Raw genomic sequence first — 16891 nt, 5'->3', positions numbered from 1 at the left:
AGGGTCACTCAACAGAATGTAAAAATCATCAAACTATATCATTAATATCATTAATACCATATGCAAGTAAAATCTTGATGAAGATAATTTAAAAATGGTTGCAGCAGTACATCGACAGGGAACTGCCAGAAATTTTAATCTGTATTCAGAAGAAGAGGTGGAAGTAGGGGATATCTTTGCTGATGTCAGATGGATCTTGGCTGAAAGCACAGAATACCAGGAAGATGTTTACTTGTGCTTTATTGACTAAGCAAAGGCATTCGACTGTGTGGATCATAACAAACTATGGATAATGTTGCAGAGAATGGGTATGCCAGAACATTTAATTGTGCTCATAAGGAACCTGTACATCAACTAAAAAGCAGTCATTCAAATAGAACAAGGGACTACTGAATGGTTTAAAATTGAGAAAGGTGTGTGTGCATCAAGGTTATATCCTTTTACCATACTTGTTCAGTGTGTATGCTGAACAAATAATCCAAGAAGCTGGGTTATATGAAGAAGAACATGGCATCAGGATTGGAGGAAGACTAATTAGCAACCTGCAATATGCAGATAACACAACCTTGTTTGCTGGATGTGAAATACTTACTGATGAAGATCATAGCCTTTTGTATGGACTGTATCTCAGTGTAAAGGAAACTAACATCCTCACAACTAGATCAATAAATAACATTATGATAACAGAGAAGAGACTGAAGTTTTGACAACTTAATTTTGCTTGAATCCATAATTAAAACTCATGGAAGTAGTAGTCAAGAAATCAAATGACAAACTGCAATAGCAAATCTGCTGAACAAGACCTCTTTGACATATTAAAGGGTAAAGATGTCACTTTGAGGACTGAGGAACCATGACGTGGTATTTTCAGTCAACTCATGCATGCAAAGTTGGACAATGAATAAGGAAGATCATTGAAGAATTGATGCATTTGAATTATGGTGCTAGCAAAAAGTATTGAAAGTACCATGGACTGCCAGAAGAACAAACTGATCAGTGATGGAAGCAGTACAACTGGAATGGTCTTTAGAAGCTCAATAACAAGACTTTGTCATTTGTACTTTGGACATGTTGTCAATAGGGATCAGTCCCTGGAGAAGAACATCATGCTTGGTAAAATGGAAGGTGTGCGAAAAAGAGGAGAACCCCCAGTAAGATGACTTAACACCATGACACAACAATGGGCTCAGACAATTACCATTGTGAGGTTGGTGCAGGACTGGGCAGTGTTTCGTTCTGTTCTGCATAGGGTCAAGTTGGAAGTGACTCAATGGAACCTAGCAAAAAGAAGAAGACTAACCGGCCTATTTTAGAAATTTCCTTCATCTTTCATTAATGGCTATCTAACAACAAGAACATGTTTTCATGATAATTTTACAAATCACATTTTTCTTGGATCCAAAGCTTCTTTTACCTTTAAATAAAGTCTAGAGAGTACAAGGTCTATATATTCTTGTCAAACTTGTGGTACCCAAAAGGAGAATTGATGACTGTCACTTTAACTAGGTCTTCATGTGGTACCGTAGGATAAACCCTGGACTGTAAGGTCAGTGGTTCAAATCCACCAGCCGCTCTTTGGAAACCTGGTAAAAGTCAGTATACATCAGAATTGACTTGACAGCACTTAACAAGAACTGCTATTGAGAAGATATTTTCAGTAGTACTGACTGATTCAAACATTTGTTAGGCACTGACTGGCATAGCGCTACACTCTATAGTGTAGACCATGTGGTGGATTTAAAATTTTTTTAATGAATTCTAAATGGTAAAACTTTCAAGGTTATGTTTTTCTCTTGATTAAACTATGTTTAGGTTAATTTTTGTAGAAGTGTATTTTTTTAAGGCAAAAATGATTTACTTTTGTACATGTCTCCCCCCGCCCCATCCTCCAGACTACTACCCCATGATATTTGTATAACATACTGCCTTTTGAATTAGGACACTTAAAATAGTATTTCAGAAATGAGTGGATTTAAAATAAGAAGGTTTCCTTGTTAAACAAGCCACAATTTATAAAATTTATAGATTTCTCACTTGCATTAATTTTGAAGTTTACTAGTTTTCCTGAGAGTCCTGGTGTGGTGTTGTAGGATAGGCCCTGGACTGATACCTGCGCTAACTGCAAGGTCAGCAGCTCAAATCCACCAGCTGCTCTCGAAAACCCTATACAGGGTCACTGTGAATCAGAAGTGACTCGACAGCATTTAACAACAACAAAAAGTTCTTATGAGGGAAAAAATTGTTGAACTTCTTATCTCCCCCAATTTTTTTCATTTACTCAGGAAGGAAAGTAAACTCAATTTGGTACTTCTGCTTGAGAGACAAATGAGTAGAATGCAATATTTCATCGTTGCAATTTCTGCTTTCCAGGTATTATATATGGCTTTAATGTGAACGCAGCCAATGTTATCCAGCAGTCAGCTGCAAAAAGACAAGTAAAGATTAAATTGCACAAAATCATTTACCATCTTGTTGAAGATTTACAGGAAGAACTGAGCAGCAGATTGCCCTGCATTGTGGAAGAACACCCAATAGGTAAGTGTTCACTGAGTGGGCCTTCGAGCCACTGATGTCTTTTGTTGTTATTGTTAGGTGCCATTGAAATGGTTCCGACCCGTCGCGACCCTAGGTGCAATAGAATGAAACACGACCCGGTTCTGCGCTATCCTCACAATCTTTGCTGTGCTTGAGACCAGTGCTGCTGCCACCGTGCCAATCCGTCTCACTGGGGATTGGCCTCTTTTTCGCTGTCCCACTACCTTACCAGCATGATTAGTCCCACCTGATGATATGTCCGAAGTATAAGAGATGAAGTCTGGCCATCCTGGCTTCTAAGGAGTATTCTGGCTGTGCTTCTCCTTTCACAGATTTGCTTGTTCTTCTAGCAGGCCACGATGCCTTTAATATTCTTCACCAACACCATAACTCAAATGCATCAACTCTTTTACAGTCTTTATTCACTGTCCCTCTTTCAGAGGCATACGAGGCTGTTGAAAATACCATTCTTCTATCTGGGATCTTCCTATTTCATATCTTGTGACCAAAAAAAATAACTATCATAAATTAGAGTTCAGTATAACTTAATAATGTATTCTGAACACCTGTTTTGTGTAACACACTATGCTTAGGCCCTGAGGATATAAAGGCAAATAAGGCATAAGAATTTGCTCTTAAGTTCTTTATTTAGAGTGGCATGGAAAGAGTCATGGATTTTATACTGGGATTTGGTAGAGAAATCAACTATGAGAAGAAAATGTACTTTATATTTAAATAGAAAATATTTTTTAAAATATTTCTTGCATATTCTTTGGCCAGCTTAAAGGCAAACTTTATTCTAATTTGATTCAATTACATGATCTGTTTCATTCCCCATTTGTTTTGAAAACTTCTTGTCTTAATAGTTTTTTACTTCCAGAAAATTGTAAGTACAAAGAATTCCCATACGTAACTTTTACCTAGTTCAGCATTTGTTTACATTTTACCTCATTTGCCCGATTTCATAATGTATGTAATATACACATATAAGTATGTTGTTGTTGTTATTGTTAAGTGCCATCGAGTCAGTTCCTACTACTAGCAACCCTGTAAAGGGTTTCTGAGGAGCTGGAGTTTGAACTGCCAACTTTGCGATTCAAATGACCTTGCGATCCTGTGCATATTCTACAGTGCCACACCAGAGCTCCACATAAATATGAGGGGACTTTTAAAAATTCATAGAAAAAATGAAAAGATAATGGAATTTTTCCACAAAATTTTTGAAGCGCCCTCATATATATATTCCCACCTCCCTGATTTGAGAATAAGTTTGAAATATTGTGCTGACTTGCCTCTAATTGGTTATAGTTCTGAGAAACAAAGATAGTCTCTTGTAGAACCACAAAACAGTGATTAGACTCAAGATATTTAATGTTTATATATTACTACTATCTAATCTACAGTATGTATCCAAATTTTATTCAGTGTCCAACAACATGCTTTAAAGATACATGTTTTCCGCTTAGGCAGGAACCATGGATGTTAGTGGTTGTCTTGTTAGTCTCGTTTAACCTTAACTTTTGACCTTGACATTTTCAGAGTATGCATCAGTTTACTTTGTACAATGTCCCTTAATTTGGATTCGTCTGGTGTTTCCTCATAATGAGATTTGGTGTCTCCATTTTTGGTCCATGGAGATTTATTATAGGTCTTTTCTGACAGGACAAACATGACTTTAGAGATGATTTATGAAGGTTTCTAGGAGTGAGCAAGACTGACCTTAGAAAATTGGAACATTATAGTATGTGATGCCATTTCATTTTTGGAATTGAAAGATTTAAGTGAAAAAAAAATTAAGCTGGTTTACAGAATTAGTACTCATAAACCAAAATCCATTGCCATCAAGTTGGTTCTAATGCATATCTGGGGCAAAGTAGAATGGCTTCATAAGTTTTTTTTTTTTTTTCAAGATAAGAAATTTATTCTTTCATAGCCCAAGAGTCTTATAGTACAAATTTGGGACATGACACTAGTGGTTGGAACTTCTTCATTTATTTCAATCGTGACTAGCTGTGCTGATCTTGTATTATAGTGATTTTTTTTATTGTGAACTGATAGTTTACATGGGAGAACACTGGCTGTACAGCATCATTTCATTGCAATGATTACAGTCTCCTCTATGCATTATCATTCGACAGTATTTGCTTCCATTCCCTCTGTTTGTTTGTTTTTTTGTCAGTGGGCATGGGAGTAGGGAGAGATGTATGCAGAAACACTCAGGAATATATAATAATTTAAACAACCAAAGGTTGTTTAATATATAATAATTTAAACAACCAAAGCCTGCCTCCTGACCACCTTGCCTTCTCATTCCATGAGTGTAGAGTCCTCAGCTGCTCCCTCTTTCCATGTCCTCATCTCTGGTGTTGCTGCTTCTCTGGATAAATTCCCGCATTCTGCTTGTGCTCTTCTCCCTTGATGGTCCTAGGGTCTTCTGTTTCTGGACTCTAAGATTAACTACTCCCCCATTTTGTTACAAAACTTCAGCCTTTACAGTTGTGACAGTTGCAATTAGTCATGATAATTCTTAAGGGTTTTTTTTTTTTTTTTGAAAGCTTGTAAGCCAATCATTTCTTGCCTTTGTAGCCCCCCATTTTGGGTAGCCAATGTCCAAATTGCCCATCCTTGTCTGCCCTGTGAATCAAGGGGGTGGGAATGATCCTTACTATAAAGATCTGTTACCTTTTTTAAGCTACAACATCCATAGGTGTAGGTCAAGTTCATCAAATTGTATCAGATTACTCTTTTTTTCCTCTTCTTTCTTCTTCTAGTTGAGTTCTGATCATCCAGCCATTGAAGCCAGGTCAAGTGGGTATTATCTGCAAGTGTGGGTATTCTTGTACATATCCCCTCACTTCTTATCAGCTGGATGCTTCAATTTTTCACTCTAGACCTCTGTGGCTATGTCACTGACTTTTGGCCCAGGAGTCCCCAGGTCTTGCCGTACTGCTGGCCAACCAGGTCTCCACCCAGGTTCATAGGAGTCTATTGAACGTGGTTGGACTTAGCTCACAGCTTCATTGTTGTTTTTCCCTCACTTCCCCTTATTGGTGACCAATGCAGTCACCAGTCAGAGCGCATGTCTGCTTGTGTATTCTCCTGAGTCTTAGTCTTGGAAGGGGGTTTGCCCTGGGGGGGACCCAACCACTTGCTTTGATGTCTCCTGGGCCAACAATTTGCATGTCCTTATAGCAATCAGTCGGACTGCCATTATTGTTTTGTATTTTTCCTGTCGGTCTTTCTTTCAAGAAGTATCTTCTGTTCCTCTAGCCGATCCAGGCTGGTCTGCTTGTCCTTTCCAGTGGAAATTTCCCACCTCAGAAGATTCTGGATGGGGTTCAGAATTCCACCAATTCATAAGGTTTTTGACACTAAATCTTTACAGGAACTGCGAGCCCTCCTTATTTTTCTCTTGTGCAGAGGCTGATAGGTTTGAACTGCCAACCTTGTGGTTAGCAGACAACTTACCAGTTGTTGTTGTGAAGTGCCGTCAAGTCGATTCTGACCCATAGCAATCCTGTATAGGGTTTCCAAGGAGCAGCTGGTGAGCTTGAACTTGATTTTAGTACCAATTTTCATTCTAATCCTTTGGGCAATGAGGATTTTGATTTTCTTGGCCAGGAATCTCTCTCTCTTTTTTTTCTTAATGTTTTATTGTGAATTACATGATAGTTTACATGGGAGAACTTTAGTTTTACATTCATTCCATCATATATCATCTCATTGCCATGGTTCCAATCCCCTCCATGCATCATCAACCACTCAAAGGGTATATCCCAGAAACCCGCCCCTACACTTCCCCCTCCTCCCCCTAGTTTTCGGCCCACAGTCCCTTTCCCTCTCTGGGTCCAAAGTCCCCAGTTGCTTCATCACTCCGTGTCATCATCTCTGCTTCCATCTCAGGCATCTCAGTTTCTCTGGGTAGGGTCCCGCTCTCGGCTCTTCTCCGTTGATGGTCCCAGAGGTCTCCGCTCCTATCCTGGAGATTTAACCACTCCACATTTTACACCTTTTAATCAAGATTTTTCCACAGAATGCTTGATGGAAAAAAAATGTTCAATAATGGTAGCCAGACACCATTCAGTTTTTCTGGTCTCGTGGTAGAGGAGGCAGTTGCTCATGGATGCAATTAGCGTCACATTCTTTCTCCTCTTATTCCTGATTTTCCTTCCTCTGCTACTCCACGTGAATAGACACCAATTGCTGTACTCTGGATGGCCTCTTGCAAGCTTTTAAGGTCCCAGGCACTGTGCCAATGCATTAGAAGCACTAAACGTGATATTGGGAGCACGGTGGCTCCATAAGATAAGCAGAACCACAAGGTTGGTGGTTTGAGCCCACCAGCTGCTCAGCAGAAGAAAGATGAGGCTTTCTGCTCCCACAGAGATTTACAGCCTCAGCAGCCCTAAGAGTGAGAACCAACTCAATGACACTAAACGAGACCTGATTATTAGGCCAGTTAACTGGGATGTCTCATGAAACCATCATCTTAAACCTCCTGATCAAGGAACCAAATAGCATGAGGTGTTTGGTTGTACACAGCAATCTCAGCAGCTACATTTGTGTGTATGTGTGTGTCATTTTAATGTATACCTTTAATTCTTGCACTTCAGAATATTAAAAATTATGTCTTTTGCAGCATCTTTAGTTTTCTGTTCTCTTCTTCCTAAAGGTGAGGCTTCTATACTAGCTGTCTTCTTGGTGACAGAAGGGAAGAAAAAAGTACCTGTGGCTGGCTGCAGAGTCCAAAAGGGGCAGTTAGAAAAAAAGAAGAAATTTAAATTAATCCGTAACAGACAGGTTATTTGGAAAGGTAAGCAAAATCAGAATCTGTTTTCTATTCATTTTGACATTACTGACCATCCTCTTCTTCGTGGCCTAAATGATACATTAAAAAAAAACAAACCCCGAAACTGATACTTTACCAGTCTTTTGCTGACCTTGTACTTAACCTCCTTCCCCTTTACCAAACCTATTCTTCTTAGTATGCTCCCTGTCTGGACTTAACTAAGTGTTGTCGATTCAGTTCTAACTTATTAACAAACTGCATAAAGCTTCTGAGGAGTGACTTGGAACTAGACTGACCTTCCAGTGCTTATCCTACAGTGCCACATGAGGACCAACTGCTAAGTATTCCTCAGGCATCCACCTAGTCTAGGAACCTGCGCCACCCTCCTCTCCTGAATATATCGTCTCTGTTCACCAAAACATGATTTTGTCACCATCTGAAATCTGTCTTTCGTACCCATAATCATAACTGGTTTTAATGGATCCGATCCCTTACTAATGCTGATGACTCTTCCAATTCCCCAGTCTGATTTTCTAAGCTTTTAAAAATTATCTCCAAACTACCTTTCCAGCCCTCCTGCCTTCCACACTTGATATTACACTTGCTTACTTTCTTAAACTTCTGCTTACGTATTCTCTCGTTTCTTCAGTAGTTCCGAGTACAGTCCCATCTTCTGCAGTCTTAATCTGATACCTTTGGCAAACGGAGTATCTTGCTACAAGTTCAGTTTTATTTACAGCAATGTCACTTTTTCTTTGGTTTAATCTTTCAACATAAGGGAAGCTATCTTTTATAGGTAGAATTTTTTATGACTTCATCTTCTAGTATTGGAGTCCTAGTGTGGCACTGTGGGATAATGCACTGGACTGAAAGGTCAGTTTGAACTGCAAGATCCATGGTTCAAATTCACCAGCCACTCCTCAGAAACCCTATACAGGGTCACTATGGGTCGGAACTGATTTGATGGCAAAGGAGTTCTGGTAGCGTAGTGGTTACAAATTGGGCTGCAAACCTTAAGGTCAACAGTTCGAAACCACCAGCTGCTCTGTGGGAGAACGATGAGGCTTTCTGCTCCCGTAAGATTTACTGCCTTGGAAACGTTGTACAGCGTCGCTATGGGTAGGAACCAACTCAATGGCACTTAACAACAGTATTGGAGTCATGGTGTGGCTCTGTATGATAAGCAATGGACTGCTAACTGAAAGGCTAGCAGTTCAAACCCACCAGCCATGCTTTGGAAACCTGTGTAGTTGCCTAGTTGGAACTGACTTGACAGCATTTAATAAGAAAGTATTTGATACATAGTTCAAAAACTTGACTTGAATGTAACTTTTAAGAATTTGTAAGCATTTCAGTGTAATAAAACTAGTCTCATAGCATTTAGTGGTTAATATTTGAATTTATGAATCCTAAGTTTCTTCTGCTTTTTTAAAAGGCTCATTAACCTCACTGAAACACCATAAAGATGACGTTTCAATCATCAAAACCGGCATGGATTGTGGTCTCAGTGTAGATGAAGAAAATATAGAATTTAAAGTGGGAGATGAGATGATATGTTATGAAGAAACAGAAAAAGAAGCCAAGACTTCTTGGGATCCAGGATTTTAAAATAAAAAAAAAAGGAAATGATTTAATGTTTCACTTTTATTATAGAGGCACTAGTTTCGCTTTATTGAAGGTAAGCATTCAAGGGACTCCTCAAAAGCATCCAAGTTGTTCTACCAAGTGGAAATGTGCACTGGAAAACACTGGAGGGGCTCCAGAAGTAAACCTGATTTAAGGCTGTCTCCAACTAGAAATCTTGAAACAACAGTAATGCAAAAAACAGAATCATAAATTATTGGTTTACCACTGAATGCAATGCTTGGAATATAATAAACATCCTCCAAGGGTATGTTGAGGTCCTGATGTAGTATAATCATTAGACTACTAAGGTTGGCAGTTTAAACCCACCAGCTGTTACTTAAAAACCATTATAAAGGGTCACTTGAGTTGGAACTGACTCAATGTAAGCTTTAGTTATGTAAGATTTATCAGTCTTGCCCAAATTGTGCTTCTAATGCAAAACCTTGATAGGTGCTGTTAAGTCCATCTTTGCATCACAGTGACCATATATTAGTGAATTGCTGCATAGGGTTTTCCAGTCCTGGTATGGCACTGCAGGATAATGTGCAGAACTGCAAGGTCAGCAGTTCAAACCAACCATCTGCCCCTCAGAAACCCTATAATCAGACTCAATCTTTCTGCAAGCATTTTGTCCTTTTCTGTGTATTCCCTGGGTGGGTTTGAATGTTTCATAGCCAAGCACTTAACCATTCCAACAGTAGGGCTGCATGGGCAAACAAAAACTCTCTAGTGCTGTTGATTCCAATTCATAGTACCCATATAGGTCAGATTATAGAGTTGAAGGGCTGGTATCCAAGGCTATAGGAAGGCTTATTTAAAAACTCTTTATTAAACACCATTAACTGCCAGAACAAGCAAATCTGTGAAGTACAATCAGAATGGTCCTTACTCTGAACATTAAGAAATCAAGGGTCAGCAAAAACACCAGAGGCTGATTAATAGTGACTGAACAGCAATGTTAAATGCTGTCAAGTCAATTCTGACTGAGGGATCCTGGACAGGGTTTCTGAATAGTGGCCGACCTTGTGGTCACCAGTTACCCTACAGCACCACGCCAGTAATGTAAAAGGCCCAATCAATCATAAGTTGTGAGGATGGCATAAGTACCAGGCAGTGTTTCATTCTGTTGTGTGCGAATTCTAACAGACTTGGTGATACTTATACCTTTACATAAACAGAGTGCCATCTCTTTCTACTGCAGAGCAGCCAAGATCTTAACTACTGCACCAAGGCTACTTCTAGGATAAAAAACAATATTGCTTGAAACTGAAGTGTTCTCAGCACTAGTAACTCCTTTGCTATTTAAGTTCATATTAGATTGCACAGTTGTGTTTTCCCTTGTGCTGAAAGGTCTCACTAAACCCTCCAGACACAATGAGGATTCTTTTTGCCCAAGAAGGATTTCTGACCTAAAATGTCAACAGTAGTACCAAGGTTCTGAAACTGACAAATACAAACTAGCTTATTTAAACATATACTAAATATAGTAAGTGTATTAAAACTCTCCTCCTGTTAAAAAAAAAAAGTACAGGTGATTTAGAGAGCTTAGCCCTGATGGTATGTATGAGTTAAGCACTGGGATGAATCATCAGGTTGGTGGTATCAAATCATTAGCACTTAGCAGGTATCCAGAGCCACTAAGTCACACATCTCAAGAAGAAACATTCACAGAACAGCAGTAGCACATCAGGGAGACCCCATCAAAGGAAATGAAATGACCATCAACTTAAAACTTTTAGAACCATTCTGAAAAATCATCTGAATAAAACTCAACTAAATGTTAGTTCACGTCTTTTATTACTTCATAAACAATTACTTGTCTTCTGGTTTATTGAAGCAATAGGTCAGACAACACTTGCCACAGTAATGTCTATCAAAATGGCTGGCCATAAAAACGCCAGCACCACATTCATCAGAAGGGCACTCCCGACGAAGGCGACTAATTTTGCCGTTCTCATCCACCTAAAAAAACACAAACTTGCTGTAAGATAATTTTGTAACACATTCCAAAGTCCTAATTGAAGCAATTCAACTTCTTAACCTTCTAACTTTAGTGCTTATAAACCAAAGAACCCAAGATCTGAAAAATGTTCAGAGGACCAGGGATCTTTGCACCTTAAATCCCCTGGCTTTGCAAGTTATGACCTGATTTGATTCATATTTGGTACCCTGGGTTGGAACACAGTGAAACCTATTATGAAGACTCTTTTAAGTTGAACAGAACTTACTTACACAGGGAACGGGACATGGGAAGACACCAAAACCACAAATTTATAGTTACTTTCCAAATAAGCCAAGGCTTTTCTAATACAGCTTGAAATGGCTCACCTTGTAGTATTTTAGGACAGCCAGCTTAACCTTCTTCCTCTTATGCTTATTCTTCTTGGGAGTAGTGTAAGACTTCTTCTTCCTTTTCTTAGCGCCACCACGAAGTCTCAACACAAGATGAAGAGTGGACTCCTGGTGAGTGGAAGAGAGTGGAGTAACTTTTTTAAAAAATTACACTAACATTCATGCCACATCAAGAATAACCATGCACCGATCATCTTCGAACGGGATGAAATCACTTTTTATAAAACCCCTCTTCTGCGCAACATACCTTTTGAATGTTGTAGTCAGACAGGGTGCGTCCATCTTCCAGTTGCTTACCAGCAAAAATCAGTCTCTGCTGATCAGGAGGAATTCCTAACAGGGGGGAGTTAATACACAGTAATAATGTGGAGTGAAGCTAAGTCTTAAGTATAGCCACTAATCCAGTTGTATTACAAACTAGGCATGTTCTTCAATGTCCACCCATTTTAACTGTTTGTCTGGGCTGCTTAGCTCCATGCCTTTTCTCATCTGTCTACAGTGCTACTCTCATAGCCCTTCACTGTGCCAGGACTCCACCAGCTCTAACTCCGACAAGGCGCCTGTGTTCCATAACTGACAAATAGTACTTGCCTTCCTTATCCTGGATCTTGGCCTTTACATTTTCGATTGTATCCGAGGGTTCGACCTAGGAATTTAGAAATGCAAATGCGATGCAGACCGAGTAAATGAGCTGCGAGCACACTTCCTTTCCGAGCCCAGGCCGCACGTGCGTGCGCACGCACCCGCCCCGCGGCGGGAGTGGCCCCCGACCCCACTGCAATTAAGGGACCCAACTCGACAAGCGACAGGCTCTGACTTTAGGCACCGAAAGCCAGGCTGCACAACGCTAAACCATGAAATGTGTTACGTCGGAATGAGGCGCCAATCCTTCAATTCCCATCACACCTAACTCGGGCCTGGGTTCCTCACACCACCTGGCCCGTACCTCGAGAGTGATCGTCTTCCCCGTTAGGGTTTTTACGAAAATCTGCATCTTGGCGGCGGTCCCACCTGAGTATGAGGGAAAGGACAAGTTGGGTAAGACGAACCGAGAACACAAGAATAGGGGGAAAGGGGAGATCGGAGGACAGAGAGCAACCAAAGAGACACACTCACCGCAAATGGCGGATCCGAAAGGAAGAGCGCCGCGCAGGCTCACGGGGTTTCCTGGCGCCCCCGCCGGAAGCCCCTCCTGTTAGGCGGCCACACCGAATGCCTGAATGTCGTCACGCCGGCCGTCTAACCAAGTGCCAGACTAGGTCATAAAACTCAATTCTCCTTCCTCTAACTGGATTGATTTTTCACTTTAACCCTCAGACTGCTCTCGAAGTAACAGTTTTAAACAACTTATTAAAATGTATTTTCCTACAGAGTTGACGTGGCTAGGAGGGGCTTTAAAGTGGGGCGGGGTTGAAGAATGCACATTGAGAAAAGGAAATGTCTTCTGGGAACTGTAGTTTTCCACTAACTAGTACTACTTGTCCCAAGATGCAATTCCACAACACTGGGTTCCCTAGTTACTATCTCCAGGAATTGTAGTCAATGTTTGGAGAAAGGGAACAAGGTGAGGAGTGGAGAACGGGAGGAGAGCTATACTTTGGAGGACGGTGGGAAAGGGCCAGAAAGGACTAACAGGGAAGCTTAAGAGGCATAAGAGAGGGGTGGGGCGCGAAAGTGGCGTTTACTCACTTACAGAGACTCTGAGGGGCGAGGGATCAGCCGATTAACCGCACGCACCCTGGGCCTGCCAGTAGCAAGCTTCTGTCGAAACAAGGAAACTAAAAAAAATAGGTGAAATCTTTAAAAACTCGGGTTTGTTTTTGTTCCTCGACCTTCAACCCCGCTGCGTCTTCAATCCCCAAATCTTGGCTTAAGGAATATTCTCAGTGCTTTTGTGTCAAACAATTTAATATGTTTAAAATCTCAGGAATTTTCTCATTTTTAAAACGAAGCCTTACAGGAAACAAACCTGCTAAATGATCCTTTAGTTGTAAAATTTCCAAATTTGGATTTCCTGAAGGTCTTGAGGGGAAAAGTTCTTGAAGTCTGTAGGGTGTTTTCCCAGGCAGGGCTGGCCATTTGGAAGTGAGGTACACCCTTACCCTCTCCTTTCTTCATTCTACTGTCTAATTTACCTTCGTAATGTCTCCCCTTTCACCTTCTCCCTTCTTCACCCCATCTTGTAGTTCAAAATGACCTCATGTATTTCAACATAGAACTCTGCTCCATAGCGTTGTTTTTTTTTTTTTAGTGTTTTATTGAAAATTATATGATAGTTTACATGGGAGAAGTTTAGTTTTACATTCATTCCATTGTATATCATCTCACTGTCATGGTTCCAATCCCCTCCATGCATCATCAACCACCCAAAGGAACCTGCCCCCTACCCTTCCCCTTCTCCCCCCAGTTTTCGGCCCACAGTCCCTTTCCCTTTCTGGGTCCAAGGTCCCCAGTCGCTTCATCACGCCACGTCATCATCTCTGTCTCCATCTCAGGCATCTCTGTTTCTCTGGGTAGGGTCCCGCTCTCGGCTCTTCTCGGTTGATGGTCCCAGAGGCCTCTGCTCCTATCCTGGAGATTTAATCACTACCTTCCTTGTTACAAAACTTCCACCTTTGCATTTCCAACCCTCATAATCCGTCCTGATAAGTATTATTCACTACAGTATCACGAGTTACCCATCTGTATCTCCTTTCATCAGCTCTGCCCAGGCAGATTTAATAGTACCTACTGGAGATTATGCCTTCCGCCATGCTCCCTAGCACCAGGTTCCCTCTTGAAAGCTTGTACTCCATAGCGTTTTTGATAACTATGATCTTTCTGTAGATCGTCAAGCCTTCTAGCACCTATGGATGGATTCGAACAGCCCCATTCAGGCCCTTCTTAATTTTCTTCTGGAAAAGTTTGGTATCCGTATCCTAATTTATCTCCACTCTTTCCCCATTTCCAAATCACCGTCATTATTGCCTTCAAAATACTCATTCTGAAAAGTAACAATAATTGTATCACTGTTCTGCTTCAAATACTTCACTAGCTTCCCTTCACCTTTCTAGATTCCTTAGTATGACATTTGATTTCTAAGGCTTATTGAGTCAAATGTCATACTAAGGAGTTTGGAAAGGTGACGGGAAGCTAGTAAAGTATTTGAAGTAGAATAGTGACACAATCATTGTTGCTTTTTAAAATGTAAAGTGTGAGTTAGTATGACATTTGACTGTTGCCTCCTCAGAGCCTAATCTGAACTCCTGGTGTGGCACTGTAGGATCAGTGCTGGGCTTTGAACCCAAGGCCAGCAGCTCAAACCCACCAGCTGCTCGTTGGAAACCCTGTGCAGGGTCCCTATGAATCAGAACCAACTTGATGGCACTTAACAACAACAACATAACCTAATCTACTATACACTTAATAATTTTGAGCTAATTGAGATTCCTGACCTGGGTTCTCTCACGCTTTGGCACTTCTGAAGAATTAATTTCCTTTCTCTGTAAAATTCTTCATCTCCTAGTCTGACAACTAGTCCTCACCTTCACAACAAAACTCCTTGACACTTATTGGTACTCATTGTCTCCAATTTTTCCCCTTTAGTTGACTTTTAAACCTGCTCCTGTCAAGCTTTGGTCCTCACCATTTAGTGATATATTCCTTGTTAGGGTTAGTCACTAATGACTAACCTCCATGCTGTTCAGTGGTCATTTCATCGTATTAATTGATCTGTTAGCAACATTGATACTATGACTCACTTCCTTCTTTGAAATGCTTTCTTCATCTGACTTCCAGGATACCAGCTCTCAATTCTCCTTCTACCTCCCTGAATGCTCTTTTTCTGGCTCTTTTGCTGCTTCCTCTTGACCTCCCAGACTTGTAAACTTTGGGGTGATCCCAAGCCCCAGTCTTTGGACTTATGCTCTATTTATGTTTCCCAGATCATCTTATTATGTCTCATAACTCCAAATACCATTTGACTCAAATTTTTATCTCTCACTCACTTGAACATTATCTGTTCAACACATCTAGTAGACAAACTCCAACTTCCTGACTTTTGCATAAAATTTACTATTTCTGTTCTTATAAATGACCCAAGCCATGGTATTTTCAATAACCTCATATGGATGCGAAATCTGGACAGTGAATAAGGAAGATCATAGAAGAATTGATGCCTTTGAGTTGTGGTGTTGGAGGAGAATACTGAAAGTGCCATGGACTGCCAAAAGAACCAATAGATCTGTTTTGGAAGAAGTGCAGCCAGAGTGCTCCTTGGAGGCCAGGATGGCTAAGCTTCGTCTCTCATACTTTGGACATATTGCCCGGAGGGAACAGTTGCTGGAGAAGGATGTCATGCTGGGTAAGGTGGAGGGTCAGAGAAAAAGGGGACAACCCCTAACGAGATGGATTGGCCAGGTGGCATCACTGATGGCATCAAGTGTGGCAATGGTAATGAAGTTGACTAAGGTGCGCTTGACCCATGCCATGGTATTTTCAATAACCTCACATGCATGCGAAAGCTGGACAGTGAATAAAGAAGACCGTAGAATAATTGATGCTTTTTAGTTATGGTGTTGGAGGAGAAGATTGAAAGTACCATTGGCTTCCAAAAGAACCAACAGATCTGTGTTGGAAGAGGTGCAGCCAGAGTGCTCCTTGGAGGCCAGGATGACCAGGCTTCGTCTCATACTTCGGATATATTGTCAGGAGGTACCAGTCACTGGAGAAGGATATCATGTTTGGTAAGGTGGAGGGTCAGACAAAAAGAGGAAGACCTCCAGCAGATAGATTGGCAAAGTGGCAGCATCAAAGGGCTCAATCATGGCAACAATAGTGAGGTTGGCCCAGGATTGGGCAGTGTTTCATTCTGCTCTGCACAAGGTCTCTATGGGTCAGTACTGACTTGATGGCACATAGCAACAACAACAACTGATGGAAGCAGCCAACAAGAAACTAAATCAATTATTACATCAGGCAAATCTGCTGTACAAGATCTCTTTAAGTGTTGAAGAGCAATGATGTCAATTTGAGGACTAAGTTGTGCCTAATCCAAGTCATGGTATTTTCAATAACCTCATGCATGAGAAAGCTGGACAGTGAATAAGGAAGACCGTAGAATTGATGCATTTGAGTTATGGTGTTGGAGGACAATATTGAAAGTTCATTAACTGCCAAAAGAACAAATAGAATAGAAAGGGATGGACAACTTGGACATTGCCTACCCCAAACGGGGGGACTACAAAGGCAAGAAGTGACTGGCTTACAGAACCTAGATCTAGAGGGCGTGGAGGAAGATAGAATCTCCACTGAGTAGTATCCAATCTGCCTAGCTAGGCAGGGCTGATTAAAGGAAATGTGGATAGGTCTTTTGTGATACAAAAGTGAATAATTGTTATCAGGACTGATTGTGAGGGTTGTAAATGTAAAGGTAGATGTTTTGTAGCAAAGAGGGGAGTGATTAACTTTGCAGTCTAGGAGCAGAGATCCCTGGGACCATGAAGGGAGAAGAGCGGAGAGCGGGACCCTACCCAGAGAAGCAGTGATGCCTGAAATGGAGCTGGGGACTTTAGCAACAAAGAGGGAGAGGGGCTGTGTGCTGACGACTGG

The 16891-nt window shown here is 41.0% G+C and overlaps 2 protein-coding genes across 2 annotated transcripts in view; one reads left to right on the top strand and one right to left on the bottom strand.

Moving 5' to 3' along the window:
- LOC102816505 (translation initiation factor IF-2, mitochondrial-like) overlaps nucleotides 1-8932 on the top strand; it is a 33552-nt gene extending 24620 nt beyond the window's left edge. The window contains exons 11-13 of the mRNA XM_006868009.1: nucleotides 2371-2535; nucleotides 7208-7348; nucleotides 8760-8932. Of these exons, the coding sequence (XP_006868071.1) occupies nucleotides 2371-2535; nucleotides 7208-7348; nucleotides 8760-8932 (479 nt within the window). The remainder of the gene's footprint in view (nucleotides 1-2370; nucleotides 2536-7207; nucleotides 7349-8759) is intronic.
- A 1798-nt stretch (nucleotides 8933-10730) lies between these two features.
- On the bottom strand, nucleotides 10731-12422 carry LOC102816131 (ubiquitin-40S ribosomal protein S27a-like). Its single transcript, XM_006868008.1, has 6 exons — nucleotides 12419-12422; nucleotides 12249-12313; nucleotides 11894-11948; nucleotides 11550-11635; nucleotides 11279-11410; nucleotides 10731-10912 (listed from the first exon to the last, which is right to left on the bottom strand). Exons 2-6 carry the CDS (start codon nucleotides 12294-12296, stop codon nucleotides 10763-10765), a joined length of 471 nt encoding a protein of 156 aa, XP_006868070.1. The 5' UTR covers nucleotides 12297-12313; nucleotides 12419-12422; the 3' UTR covers nucleotides 10731-10762.
- Between the last annotated feature and the right edge of the window lie 4469 nt (nucleotides 12423-16891).

The sequence above is a fragment of the Chrysochloris asiatica genome, unplaced genomic scaffold (genome assembly GCF_000296735.1).
Source record: "Chrysochloris asiatica unplaced genomic scaffold, ChrAsi1.0 scaffold00114, whole genome shotgun sequence".
Lineage (NCBI taxonomy): Eukaryota > Metazoa > Chordata > Mammalia > Afrosoricida > Chrysochloridae > Chrysochloris > Chrysochloris asiatica.
The sequence above is the reverse complement of the archived record's forward strand: the minus strand, read 5'-3'. Positions and strand labels throughout refer to the sequence as shown.

Coding starts and splice junctions, on each gene's coding strand:
- LOC102816131 (XM_006868008.1), bottom strand. CDS start 12,296: ATGCAGATTTTCGTAAAAACCCTAACGGGGAAGACGATCACTCTCGAG. Junction 11,636..11,893: donor CAAGATCCAGGATAAGGAAG/GCAAGTACTATT, acceptor CCCCCCTGTTAG/GAATTCCTCCTGATCAGCAG. Junction 10,913..11,278: donor CTGTCCTAAAATACTACAAG/GTGAGCCATTTC, acceptor GTGTTTTTTTAG/GTGGATGAGAACGGCAAAAT.